This window comes from Somniosus microcephalus, chromosome 9, assembly GCF_052327205.1.
Source record: "Somniosus microcephalus isolate GS21.2 chromosome 9, FLI_Smic_1.0, whole genome shotgun sequence".
NCBI lineage: Eukaryota > Metazoa > Chordata > Chondrichthyes > Squaliformes > Somniosidae > Somniosus > Somniosus microcephalus.
Window position 1 is genome coordinate 235,626,475 of NC_140995.1, and position 15,155 is coordinate 235,641,629.

At 45.9% G+C, this 15,155-nt stretch overlaps 1 protein-coding gene across 2 annotated transcripts in view; it reads left to right on the forward strand.

Annotated features, from left to right (window-relative positions):
• ptk7b (protein tyrosine kinase 7b) overlaps nt 1-15,155 on the forward strand; it is a 359,270-nt gene that overhangs the window by 212,017 nt on the left and 132,098 nt on the right. For both annotated transcript variants that reach the window (XM_085998043.1, XM_085998042.1), the window contains exon 2: nt 12,423-12,716. In XM_085998043.1, coding sequence (XP_085854169.1) covers nt 12,423-12,716 — 294 coding nt within the window. The remainder of the gene's footprint in view (nt 1-12,422; nt 12,717-15,155) is intronic.

Genomic DNA, 15,155 nt, shown 5'->3' on the forward strand with positions numbered 1-15,155 from the left:
CATTTAACAATTAAATATCAAACTAATTACAATTAACACTTTTAACATGCAACATTAGCTGAAAATAGTCTATTTATATATTCAGTCTTTGGGGAGGCTTCCTGATCCTTTCTGGATAGCGCCTTTCCCGAGTGTCTTGCTCTTGGTGCGGAGGCGATTCTGGCCCCCTGTCGTCGGTTGGTTCATCAGCTTCCGATGCTACTGTTTCTGGGGTAGATGCGACCTGTACGTCGGGTTCATCACCAGGTACGTATGGGCGAGGCATGGGGTTGACTTGTTCCTGTGACTCTTGGATCTGGTCAGCATGGCGTCTCACGATGCTCTCCCCAACGTCCACTGTGTACATTAGTGGGCCCTGCCGTGTGCATATCGTTCCTGGCTGCCATTTTTCTGTTCGGTAGTCGCGGGCCAAGACTGGTTGCCCTACATTGAAGCTCCTTGTTGGCTTCTCATGGATGTGCTGGAATTGCTTACTCTCAATATCTCTTCGTACGTTTGGTCTGAGCAAATCCAGGCGAGATCTTAACCTTCGGTTAAAGAACATCATGGCCGGGGCCTGGTTGGTGACTGCATGTGTCGCATGAACAGGAAATTGTCCACCTTGTGCTACAGCGGAATGTTGTCATTGTACATAGCCTTTATTGCCTTCTTAAAGGTTTGTACGAACCTCTCAGCCAATCCATTTGTGGCTGGATGATACGGGGCGGATGTGTAATGCCTTGCCCCATTCTTTTTCAAGAACCTCCGGAACTCTTCGGACACAAACTGTGGTCCGTTGTCGGAGCAAATCTGTTCTGGCAAGCCATTCCTGGCAAAAATGGTCCGTAGGACTGCAATAGTTTTCTCCGTGGTGGTGGAGGACATTTTGATGACCTCAGGCCATTTCGAGTGCGCATCCACGGCTATTAAATGAGTCCATGAATGGACCAGCAAAATCAATATGCACCCGTTGCCATGGAGATGAGGGCCCCTCCCATGGGTGTAGAGGGGCCTGTGGTGGTGCATTTTGGACTTTCTGGCATCCTGAGCAACTCTTGGTCAGGTCCTCGATTTGTTTATCGATTCCCGGCCACCACACAAGCCCTGGCTAGGCGCTTCATTTTTACCCCTCCCAGATGACCCTCATGAAGCTCATTGAGCACTCTATCCCTTAACTTGGGTGGAATTACCACTCGGGATCCACACATTAAGGTCCCCCGGCACACTGACAGCTGTTCTCTCCTTGTCGAGAATGCTGGCAACAGTGAGTTGCCATGTGCTGGCCATCCCTTCACCGTCAAATCATATACCCGAGACAGTGTCGGGTCATTGCGGGTTTCCTTTTCGATACAAGCGTTCGTTACCGGTAGGTATTCAACTATAGTCGAATGGAATATTTCGACAGGATCCACTGCTGGTGCTTCCTCCGCAGTAGGCAGTGGCAGGCGTGATAGCCCATCAGCATTTCCATGCTGTTTCGTGCCCTTCTATTCAATCTCATAGTGGTGCGCCCCTAGAAAAAGTGACCATCTTTGTAGTCGTTGCGCAGTCATCACCGGAACGCCCTTCTTCGGATTAAAAATGGAGACAAGAGGCTGGTGATCAGTCAGCAAGGTGACTTTCTGCCCGTGCAGATAGTGATTGAACTTTTTCACTCCCCACACTAGGCTGAGGGCCTCCCTGTCAATCTGGGCGTAGTTACGCTCGGCTGAGGTTAGTGATCGTGACGCAAAGGCTATTGGCCTCTCTGAGCCGTCTGAGAATTTGTGCGACAGCACCGCTCCAATGCCGTAGGGTGACGCATCACACGCCAACCGAATTGGTAATGCTGGGTTGTAATGGGCCAATACCTCTTTCGATGTGATTAGTGTTTTGGTCTTCTGGAAAGCTCGTCTACATTCGTCACTCCACTTCCATGGCACCCCAGTTTGCAGTAGGGTGTTCAGTGGGTGTAGTATTGTAGACAAATTTGGCAAGAATTTATGGTAGTAGTTTACCAGCCCGAGGAACGACCTCGGTTGTGACACATTTTCCGGTGCTGGAGCCTTGACTACTGCCTCAATCTTCTCTGGGGACTTATGTAACCCCTCTTTATCGATAACGTGGCCACAATACGGGATCTGTTTTCTAAAAAACTCGCATTTGGGGCGGTTAGCTCGGAGCCCATATTCCTGCAATCTAGTGAGCACCTGCTCTAGGTTGGCAAGGTGATCACTGTCATTTTCGCCCGTGACCAGGATGTCGTCCAAATAACACTGGGTCCCTGGGATCCCTTGCAGGACTTGTTCCATTGCCCTCTGCCAAATAGCCGGAGCTGATGCTACCCCGAATACCAGCCGGTTGTATTGGTAGAGACCTTTATGGGTGTTGATTGTGAGGTATTTTTTTGATGCTTCTTCTACCTCCATTTGCAGATACGCCTGGGCCAGATCAATATTAGTGAAGCGTTTCCCTCCAGATAGCGAGGCGAAAATATCTTCAATCCGCGGAAGTGGATATTGTACGGTGTGAAGGACCGGGTTCACTGTTACCTTAAAGTCCCCACAGATGCGAACCTTCCTTGGTTCCCCAGGCGTGCTGCTCAACGACTTTTTCATCACAGGGACGATGGGTGTAGCCCACTCGCTCCAGTCTATCTTGGACAGTATACCTGAACGTTCCAGACTCTACAGCTCTGCTTCGCCGGCTGGGTGGATCGCATAAGGTACCGGTCTGGCCTTAAAACAATTTTGGGCTTGCGTTTTCTTCAGTTTTAATCGTCACTGTCATGCCTTTTAGTGTTCCGAGTCCTTGCTGGAACACTTCTTTCGCGTCAGTTAGGATCTTTGACAGTCGCCCAGGTGTGACGTCGTCATCCTTTTTGTCAGCCACAGTCAGTGCCTGTATGGAATGCCAATCCAGTTGTATTTTCCGGATCCATTCCCGTCCCAGTAATGGTGGTCCTCCATCTTGCAATACATACAGGTCTAGTTTTGGTGTTTCCTTACCGTTATATATAACGGTCACCCTTATTTTTCCTTTGGGGTAGACTTTTTGCCCCGTGTACGTCTTCAGAATCATTTTTGTGTCTCTCAAGGGTATGTGTGAGAATAGCCGCTCGTAGTCCCGTCGGTTTATGACTGTTAGGGCTGATCCTGTGTCCAATTCCATCTTTACCTGGACTCCTGCTATCTTGAGAGTGACCCAAATGGTTCGGTGATCCTCCGTTGTGATCACATTATGTAGTTTCAGACAACTCAGTTCCCTGCTTTCGGAGTCGTTATCACTCTTTTGTTCGTCTGAACTATTCTCCGTCATCTTATGTACCTTCTTGTACTTTTCTTTGGTAGGTTTCTTATTGCTGGTTTTCTTTCCCGACCTGCAGACTCGTGCTATGTGTCCTACTTTTCCACACTGTCTGCACACTTTGTCTTTGAACCAGCAATCATTCTGGTCGTGTGTTGTTCTGCCGCAGCGATAGCACTTCTCTGTTCCGTATGACATTTCGTTTGTGCCATATTCTCGCGGTCTCTGTTGTATCTCTGCAGCGTCCCGTGCTGCTGCTTCATATGATACCGCAATGTTGAAAGCCTTTTCCAGCATAAGGTCCTTTTCAGATAAAAGCCGTTTCTGGGCTCCTTCACTTTGAAGCCCACACACAAACTTGTCCCTTAAGGTATCTGCCAGTCCCGCTCCAAACTGGCAGTGTTTCGATAGTTTGCGCAGTTCTGTTAAATAATCAGCATTGCTTTCATCCTTATGCTGGTTCCGTTTGTGAAACTTGAATCTTTCTGCTATCAGCAGCGGTGTGGGGTTTAAATGTTCCTGTAGTATCGTTACTATGCCTTCAAAACTCTTTTCCATTGGCTTCGTTGGGGTTACTAGATTTCGTAATAAACGATACATCTTTGCACCCATTAAATTTAACAATACCGACGCTTTCTTGTCATCTGACACCTCATTTGCCTTGCAGTATACCTCGATTCGTTCGACATATGTAGTCCAATCTTCGACTTCATTGATCAAATGCGGTGATACTGCCACTCTTCGGCATTTTGGGTGTGGTTTAAAATGGCGTCTCTCGCGCTTTCCTTCCTTCCCCGCTGCTGCCAACGCCGCTCCCGGCAGTTCTCGTGGCAATGGCGGCGCCCTGTAGGTTTCGCGCGCTTCTCCTGCGCTGCTGCCCACGCCGCTCTCGGCGGTCCTCGTGGCAATGGCGGCGCCTCGCGGGTTTCTGTGCGTCTCTCTCTCCCTCTCTTGGACGCTGCTCGGCCCCTGAACACCGGCTGCGCCCTGTGCGCTCTGCCCCCTCTCTCTCTCCCCCGTCGACGCTGCTCGGCCCTTTGCTGTGCCGCTCGGTCGGGCTCTAGCCCGCCGCTGTCCGGGAAGGGTCTTCGCATTACCTGTTGCTAGCCCGTTTCGCTGGACCACCTCGACTGGAAAGCCAAGCCTGGCTCTCGACAGCCTCCCCCGCAATTCTCGAGTCTCTGCTGGATGACTGGGCGGTTGCCCGTGGTCGACGCCCAAGTCTCTGGCCTCGACCTCCAATCCACTGATCTCCAGGAACGAATCCCCGGGAGGTGATGCAGAGTTGCAGGTAGGTTCGAACTTGCCTTGTCGCCAATGTTGTGTCCGTGTATAATAAGACACAGACTGCAGGAGAACGGTACAACAGGTGTTTACTCAACGTGGCTCACCGTGGAACTGCCTGCACAGATTACTACTCAGTGCTATATACAGGTGTGGTCACTGCCGGTACTGCAGTATACATGAGCTGTAAAAGATAGTTCCCCCCTTAAAGGTATATACATTACAGGCGACCCCTTATTTTTAAACAGTGACCCCTAGTTCTAGATTCTCCCACAAGAGGAAACGTCCTCTCCACATCCACCCTGTCCAGACTCCTCAGGATCTTATGTTTCAATCAAGTCACCTCTTATTCTTCTAAACTCCAGTGGATACAAGCCTAGCCTGTCGAACCTTTCCTCATAAGACAACCCGCCCATTCCAGGTATTGGTCTAGTAAACCTTCTCTGAACTGCTTCCAATGCATTTCCATCCTTCCTTAAATAAAGAGACCAATACTGTACACAGTACTCCAGATGTGGTCTCACCAATGCCCTGTATAACTGAAAGTATAACCTCCCTACTTTTGTATTCAATCCCCCTCGCAATAAGCTATAACATTCTATTAGCTTTCCTAATTACTTGCTGCACCTGCATAGTAACCTTTTGCGATTCATACACCAGGACACCCAGATCCCTCTGCAATCTCTCACCATTTAGATAATATGCTTTTTTTAAAAATTCTTCCTGCCAAAATGGACAACTTCACATTTTACCACATTATACTCTATTTGCCAGATCTTTGCCCACTCACTTAACTTATCTATATCCCTTTGTAGCCTCCTTATGTCCTCTTCACAATTTACTTTCCTACCTATCTTTGTGTCATCAGCAAACTTAGCAACCATATCTTCGGTCCCTTCATCCAAGTCATTTATATAAATTGTAAAAAGTTGAGGCCCAGCACTGATCCCTGTGGCACACCACTCGTTACATCTTGCCAATCAGAAAATTACCCATTTATGCCTACTCTCTGTTTCCTGTTAGCTAGCCAATCTTCTATCCATGCCAATATGTTACCCCCTACACCATGAGCTTTTATTTTCCGCAATAACCTTTGATGTGGCACCTTATCAAATGCCTTCTAGAAATCCAAGTACAGTACATCCACCGGTTCCCCTTTATCCACAGCACGTGTTACTTCCTCAAAGAACTCCAATAAATTGGTTAAACATGATTTCCCTTGTTGAAAACCATGTTGACTCTGTCTGATTACTTTGAACCTGCTATAACGTCTTTAATAATAGCTTCTAACATCTTCCCTAACTGGCCTGTAGTTTCCTGCTTTCTGTCTCCCTCCCTTTTTGAATAAAGGAGTTACATTTGCTATTTTCCAATCTAATGGAACCTTCCCTGAATCTAGGGAATTTTGGAAAGTTAAAACCAACGCATCAACTATCTCACTAGCCACTTCTTTTAAGACCCTAGGATGAAGTCCATCAGGACCCGGGGACTTGTCAGCCCGCAGCTCCAACAATTTGCTCAGTAACATTTCCCTGGTGATTATAATTTTCTTGAGTTCCTCCCTCCTTTCCATTTCCTGATTTACAGCTATTTCTGTAACTTGTTACTTGTATCCTCTATAGTGAAGACCGATGCAAAATACCTGTTAAATTCAACTGCCAGCTCCTTATTTGCCATTATTAATTCCCCAGACTCACTTTTTATAGGACCAACACTCACTTTGTTAACTTTTTTCTTTTTAAAATATCTATAGAAACTCTTACTATCTGTTTTTATATTTCTAGCTAGCTTTCTCTCATACTCCAATTTTTCAAGTTTAATACTATCTTTAACTTTTTTAGTTAACCACGGATGGTGGATCCTCCCCGTGGAATTTTTCTTTCTTGTTGGAATGTATATATTCTGTGTATTTTGAAATATCCCCTTAAATGTCTGCCACTGCAGCTCTATTGACCTATCCCTCAACCTAATTTGCCAGTTCACTTTAGCTAGCTCTGCTTTCATGCCCTCATAATTGCCCTTATTTAAGTTTAATATACTAGTCTTGGACCCACTCCTCTCTCTCAAACTGAATGTAAAATTCAATCATATGGTCGCTGCTACCTAGGGGCGCCTCCACTATGAGGTCATTAATGAATCCTATCTCATTACACAATACCAGGTCTAGTATAGCCAGCTCTCTGGTTGGCTCCAGAACGTGCTGTTGTAAGAAACTATCCCGAAAACATTCCATGAACTCCTTATCTATGCTACCTTTGCCCATCTGATTTTTCCAGTCTATATGCAGATTAAAATCCCCCATCAAATCAAATCAACTTTTATTGTCATTGTTAGTGCACAAGTGCAGTACAACGAAATGTAGGCTTGCGGCTCCCGAGAGTGTACAATTTGGATTAGGACACTTAAACATTTCAACATACATTTGTACATATATATTAGCATAAATATGACCATAATAAAGTGCATCGGCAGATGTGCAGGCTTTAGTGTTTATTTGTGGAGTTCAGTAGGATGACAGCCCTGGGAAAGAAGCTGTTCCTAAATCTGGTCGTACGGGTGCGAATGCATCTGTAGCGTCTTCCAGATGGTAGGAGGGCGAACAGACTGTGGCTGGGGTGGGTAGGGTCTTTGATGATGGTCCGTGCCCTCCGTAGGCAGCGTTTCTGATATATATGTTCTATGGTCGGTAGCCGGGTGCCGGTAATGCGTTGGGCAGCTTTGACTACCCGCTGCAGGGCTTTCCAGTCATGGGAGCTACAGCCGCCGTACCATACCGTGATACAGTTTGTCAGGATGCTCTCTATAGTGCAGCGGTAGAAGTTAGAGAGGATCGGGGGTGACAGATTACATCCCTTCAGCCTCCTGAAGAAATATAGGCGCTGCTGGGCCTTCTTCACCAGAGAGGAGGTGTTGAGGGACCAGGAGAGGTCTTCCGTGATGTGGACTCCGAGGAACTTAAAGCTGGCCACCCTTTCCACCTCCGCCCCATTGATGTGGATGGGGGTGTGACTTCCGCCTTTGGACTTCCTGAAGTCCACGATTATTTCCTTTTGTTTTCTTGGTGTTAAGGGCCAGGTTGTTATCGGCGCACCACTTCACGAGATGCTGGACCTCCTCCCTGTAGGCTGACTCATCATTGTTGGTGATCTGGCCTACTACTGTGGTGTCATCTGCAAACTTGATGATGGTGTTGGAACCATGAACAGCCACACAGTCGTGGGTGAAGAGGGAGTAGAGGAGGGGGCTCAGCACACATCCTTGTGGGGCCCCCGTGTTCAGGGTCGGGGGGGGGGGAGGTGTGGTTGCCTAATTTGACAGACTGGGGTCTGTTTGTTAGGAATGATTATTGCTGTACCTTTCTGACAAGCTTGTTCCTTTATACTCCATCCTACCATGTGGTTACTGTTGGGGGGCCTGTACACCACTCCCACAAGTGACTTCTTGACTATTATTTCTCATCTCTACCCAAACCGCTTGTACATTCTGGTTTCCTGAACTTAGGTCATCCCGCTCTATTGTGCTAATACCATCATTAATGAACAGAGCCACCCCTCCACATTTTCCCACCTTCCTGTCCTTCCTAAATGTCATGTACCCTTCAATATTCAGGTCCCAATCTGTCATCCTGCAGCCATGTTTCTGCAATGGCTATCAGATCATATTTATTTATTTATATCTATTTGCGCTATCAGTTCATCTGTTTTGTTTCGAATGTTACGTGCATTCAGATGCAGAACCTTTAGTTTTGTCCTTTTTATTATTTTTGTAACCTCTAGTCTTACCTGTTGATTTACTCTTAGATTTGTACTCTCCATCCCTTCCTGTCAGTCTGTTCATCATTTCCCATATTAATACCTTTCTCTACTGCCTTGTCTCTAATCTTTGAATTACCACATCTTCCCAAATTTGATCCCATGCCCCCAATATTTAATTTAAAGCCCTCTCTACCGCCCTAGTTATACGACTTGCCAGAACACTGGTCCAAGCACGGTTCAGGTGAAGACCGTCCCAATGATACAGATCCCACTTTCCCCAGTACTGGTGCCAGTGCCCCAGGAATTGAAACCCATTTCTCCCACCCCAGTCTTTGAGCCACGCATTCATCTCTCTAATTTTATTTACCCAATGCAATTTGCTTGTGGCTCAGGTAATAATGCAGACATTATTACCCTTGAGGTTCTACTTTTTTAATTTAGCCCCCTAGCTGCTCATACTCTCTCAGCAGAACCTCTTTCCTAGTTCTACCTATGTCGTTGGTACCTACATGGACTACGACCACTGACTCCTCCCCCTCCCACTGCAAGTTCCTCTCCAGCCCAGAGCAGATGACCCGAACCCTGGCACCGGGCAGGCAACACAGCCGTCTGGACTCTCACTCTTGGCCACAGAGAACTATATCTGTCTCCCTGACTCTGCTGTCTCCTATTACCACTACATTCCTATTAACTCCCCCCGCTTGAATGGCTTCCTGTACCTTGGTGCCATGGTCAGTTTGCTCATCCACCCTGCAACCACTGCTTTCATCCATACAGGCCGCAAGAACCTCAAACCTGTTGGACAATTGCAAAGGCTGAGGCTCCTCTACCTCCTGGGTCCCCATACCTGTCTCACTTGCAGTCGCATCCTCCTGTCCCTGACCACTGACCAAATCAGAAGACCCTATCCTAAGGGGTGTGACGGCCTCCTGGAATAAAGTGTCCAGGTAACTTTCCCCCTCCCGATGCATCGCAGAGTCCGCAGCTCAGCCTCAAGTTCATCAACTCTGAGCCGAAGCTCCTCAAGCCGCAGACACTTACCGCAGACGTGTTCGTCCTGGATCACACTGGCATCCAGGAGCTCCCACATACTGCAGTCACAACACATCACCTGCCCTGCAGCTTTATTGAGTCTTAATTAATTTATTTTTAATAATTAACAATTAACAAACCCTACTACACCAATAAGATTTATTACTGCTAGTAAACTAGTACTAATGAAACCTTACAATTACTAATAAATTTCTTGGGCTTTAAAAGATAAGGGAAGTGAGCAAAATACTCACCAACCAATCACTTACCCTTTTCCCTGTGATGTCACCTTTTATTTTTCTCCAGATGTGGTTGTGGGGTGTCACAGAGCCGAACTCCCGCTGGTTCTCTGTCCCCTCTTGTGCAGTTTTTTAGCTCCTGCTCTCCTGGAAGCTGACATAGAAAAAGAAAGGAACACCTCCCTCCCCGAACTCCCTCACTCACCAAACTCTCAGCTTAACACACTGTTCCAAGCTGCACTCCGTCAAAAACTCCCTCACAAAAATGGTACATTTGGAATCTGCCTGGAAACCGATTGTTGAGGATAAGTTGAATTGTAATTGGAAAAGGGAGGAGTAATACAGAGTACTGTATTGCATGACCACTGGAAGAGTTGATATGCCATCACCAAAAATTGTAGCCAACCAACTATTAACTTGTTGCTAGATGTGTTTGGGAGTGTATGGCTTGTACAATTTCGTGATATTGCAGCTCAAACCCTTTGCCATTTGTAAGTGAAGAGCTACAGCTTGCACTTATGTAAGCAGTATGTTGCATGAATACGCCAAGCCCTATTGGGAGGGGAGCGTGGCCGAGAGCTGAAACTCTTAAGTCTTTTCTTTTACTAGTTAGTTAACGACCCTAGGGCGGCCCAAAGTGTTTTACAGCCAATGAAGTAGTCACTGGTGTAATGTAGGAAACTCAGCAGCCAATTTGCACACAGCAAGCTCCCACAAACCTGATAATGACCAAATAATCTGTTTGTGATGTTGATTGAGGGATACAAGAAACTCTCGATTTACCGGCACCTAAATAACCGGAAATCTCTGTTAACCGGCAAAATTCAGGAGTAGGTTCAGGTAAGTTTTACTTCATATTAGTGGCCGTTCCTGGATCTGTGGCTGTGTAACGGGGTTCCTGCACCTGTTCCACAGATCCAGGGATCCAGGGTTTCCTGCACCTGTTGCTATGCAACAGGGACGCCTGGATCTGTGGCCGTGTACAGGGCTCTCGTACCTTTTACTATACCTCTGTAATCCGGACTTTTTGATAAACCGGCACCACACAGGTCCCGTCGGTGCCGGATAAAAGAGTTTCCTGTACATGGCCAGGACGCGGGGGAGAAAATAATGCCATGGGATCTTTTGTGTCCACCCGAGAGTGCAGATGGGACCTCGGTTTAATGTTTCATCCAACAGACGGCACCTCTGACAGCGCAGTACTGTGCTGGAGTGTCAGCCTAGATTTTTGTGCTTAAGTCTCTGGAGTGGGGCCTTGAACCCACAACCTTCTGACTCAGACGCAAGAGTGCTACCAACTGAGCCACTGCTGACACAAGTAGAACCGTACTTGACTCTTCACTTGGCTATCTTCGCTCTGCAAATGTATCCAGGGAGCACTTGAGTAAGGCAGATCCAGAACATTCCAGATTTGATCCTATTAGCCTAGTTACTGGCTCTACAGCTGGCCTCTGCTTTGCTGGGTTGGGGGTGAATCAACCTAGGTTCCCAATCCTGATCACTGTCCAGTGCTCGTGCTGGAAGTGAGAGTGTGAAGCTCTTGGGCAAGAACAGGATTATATTTGACTGAATTCCCACAGTGGCATTCACTTTTTAGGTGCACACATCATTTTAATAGCCATTTGTGCGTCGTAGCTATCAAGTCGTAACGAGAGAATCACCTGCAATGGCTTCTCTTCCTGCACCATTATCTCTGGAGTCCCCAACGATCTATCCTTGGCTCCCCCCTCCTATTTCTCATCTACATGCTGCCCCTCGGTGACATCATCCGAAAACACGATATCAGGTTCCAATTGTGCGCTAATGACCCCCAGCTCTACCTCACCACAACCTCTTTGACCCCTCCACTGCCTCTGATTTGTCATGCTGTTTGTCCAACATCCAGTATTGGATGGACAGAAATTTCCTCCAACAAAATATTGGGAAGACCGAAGCCATTGTCTTCGGTCCCCGCCACAATCTCCATTCCCTCGTCACCAACTCCATCCCCTCTCCCTGGCAACTGTCGAGGGTTAAATTACGAGGACAGGGTGCACAGACTTGGCTTGTATTCCCTTGAGTATAGAAATTAAAGCTGTTCTAATTGAGGTATTTAAGATGATTAAAGGATTTGATAGGGTATTTAGAGAGAAACTGTTTCCACTTGTGGGAGAATTGAGAACAAGAGGGCATAACGTTAAAATTCGAGCTAGGCCATTCAGGGGTGCTGTCAGAAAGCACTTCACACAAAGTGTAGTGGAAATAGAATCGAATCATCGAATGATCTTTTGGTGATATTTCAGCTTTTGGCGACCTGTCCAAATGTCTCTGTGGCTCGGTATCAAATTTTGTTTGACAGCACTCCTGTGAAGTGCCTGGAGGCGTTTTACTACTTTAAATGCACTGTATAAATGCAAGTTATTGCACTTTCACTGAGCGGCATTAGATTAACCTAGTGATGTCTAGCATTTATTTTTCCTTTCCCTCTTATAATTTGGGAGGCGATTGTGTGATCACCAAGGCGAGGGAAATGGAGCACACTTCAATCCTGGATATCGAGTGTTTGGATCAAATACTCAAGTTAAACACAGGAAGGTTCAGTGCTGAGTAAAGCTCCTTGAATACTGTACCACTAAGCAGTCACAGTTCAGGTGTATCATTGATTTAGATGTAACACAGTAACTTGCTTTATTGGGACACCATAGTTAGCAGAGTGACTTTTGTTCTAACATTCAGAAGCAAGTCCCAGAGGTGAAAGAACAGTGTGCACCAGTCTCCAGCATTCAGGCCTCCTCCCCTCTTGCTTTTTTGCATCAACCCCTGGGATGGATGAATGTGTAATAATTACTCTCATTGTGGTTTTTTTCAGTATGCTGTGTGCAGGCAATAATTCGCTTCACCGAGGAGCCCTATTCCCAGGATGCTTTGCATGGGCGCAGTGCAATTCTCCGCTGTGAGGTTGAGATTCCAACAAATGTTGTGTTTGAGTGGCTCCTAAATGGGAAGCCTGTTAAGACCTCTGAGAGGCGCTTCATTGAAGGCAGCAATCTGCAGTTCACAGCAGTGGATCGGCGAGAGGACAGTGGAGACTTTCAGTGTATAGCACGGAATACAGTCACCGGAGAGGAAGCTCAAACAGCAATGGTATCCTTCAATATCAAATGTGAGTACCAGTGCTTTCTGGGTAGTGCAAGTCCCAAATTACCATTAAAAAGCTCTAAGTTCACATGGATTGATGTTGAGGACCAGAAAAACATTTTCAGAAGCCTGACACTAATAAATCACCTGTAGGAAGAGTTATCAATTGTTGATGTAAAGAAACTTCTGAAAGAAATTGGATAGTGGAAAATGCATACTAGGAACAATGAAAAGACTAGAATAGGGAAGTGTTAATGAACATGGGGAAATGGAGAATATGGGCAACACTGGCAAAGCCACATTTATTGTGGTGGTGGACCTACTCCGTGAGCTGCTGCAGTCCTTAGTTGCACAGATTGCTAATGGGCATTGGATTTCATTTTATTGGGTGCTGCCAACTATAATTGAGACAGGCAGAAGACAAGTCTGTCCCTCTTTAGTTCAGTATCAGGAGCAATGACTTTGCACTTGGGACTAGCAATTTTCTGTGCTTACTGATCCCAGATCATAAATCTGGGGGAAAAAAAAAATTCTGACCGTGCCATTTCTGGTCACCCTGGCCTTCAGTGAAATTGTTATTCCAATGTGCCTTTTAACTAAAATCTCTGAAGCATTTTGTGCAAAATTATGGGCCATTAAAGATTAACAAAATTAACCACCTCACTTCTGGTTATATTTGCTGACACTTTTTGAATGAAATGTACATAATTATTCAAATACAGACATTTCCAATTAGCTTAAATTACAACCAGCCTCGGTACAATGGAGTAATTGCTGTTCTGGTGCAACCGCAATCTGTTTGTTCTGTTAATGGAGAGTGATAACTGCTGTCGGTGCTGACTTGAAACAATTGTTCAGTTCTACGGAAGAATGATTTTTTAAATTTCCACTTAATCAGATGTAGGTTCTTTACAGATAGTGAAGAAGCAGAAGAGTGTCACTGCTTCTAGCGGTTCGTGTTTTGCAAATTGTGATACAAAGTTCCCTGCTTGCAGAGATGACTATCGGAGTTACAGCTGTCCATTGGACTGTCAATTTGATATTCCAGTGGGAAAGTTATATTCATAAGGTTGCTGCTCTGGGAGTCGACTGGAATGTTGCTTTGATGAGAACTTCAATCTCCCAGTTTAATGGGGAGTCCATCCGAAGAGCAGCTGTCAGAACTGCTACATTTGCAGTTTCTCTGAAATATATCTATTGAGAGGCTGTTACTTGCAGACTAACTTCAAAATTCAGACTTTCTTTTTTGGTTCTTCCTTTCCAGAGGTGCTGACTTGTGCTTTTGTAGAATTCTATTACCATGTCCAAGTGACATTCTTCATGTGTACGAAACTGAGTTTCAGCATGCTCTTTGACCACGGCCCACCTCACAGCAGAATGCAATTCTGTCCTTGCCTGAAATCCTCACGCGCCTTACGATTGGAGCTCCTGGATAACGATCAAGGCGATAACAGTGGCTGATGTATTTTTCTCCCTTCCTCCTTCCAACCACCAGACCAGGGATATTGAAGCCAGTTGTTCCTTTGCCATTGCCTTGGCTGAGATTAGTTGACCCAGTGCAGACCAGGGATTGAATTTGGGACCTCCCAAGTCTTGTGGCTTATTGTGAGGTAATGCACTTACAAACGGAGCCTTCAGGAGGGCTCACACATTATTCAATCAAGGCTTAATTAGCTGGCACAGAACAGCAGGCGTTGCCCCCAGCCTTTGTTACAGCCTACTCCTGATGACTCCAAATTGTTTTGTGCGCTATCAATTTTTTTGCACATTATCCAGTAATTTGAATAAAATGACTTGAATTAATGAATAAACTGCAATTACTTATTTAAAACGCAAACTAACAAATCAGCAGTAATTAACGATTAAAGCATCCCATCTCAGTTCTTTTCTGAATGCATTCACTCTAATGAGTCTGAATGCTTCGTTAAATATTCAGTATAATGAAATTATGTTATGAAATTGAGCAGAACATTTTATTTACATTTACTTTCTCATAACTTGGTCTTTCCCATCTCTCAGCTTGGACTACTATACTGTCCAACCCCCCCCCCCCCCTCCCAACCACTGTCAAGTCTGAAATAAATTGCAAAAGCCCCAGGCACTAATTGAGTGGCTGAATTTACTGGGGAAAAACGACACTTGAGTGTTCTGGCAGCCTTTTGTTGTCTCAAATTTGGTTGCTCTGGATGTTGCTTAGTGTTTGGTCACCTTTTTGTCCATTTTCTTCCCCTTCCCATTACTTCCAACTGGGATATACTGCCATGGCTTTTTCATATCTCAAGTTATTTATATTTAAACCAGGGGATTTGACACTGGAAGGAGTATCACAGTCAAGGCCAATCATATCCTCACCCATTATCTACAGGGGCCTTTGGGCAGTGATCTGGAGTTTGGCTGATTTGATTTTTTCCCTCCATAGAATCAGAGAGTACTTACAGGACGGAAGAAGGCCATTCGGCCCGTT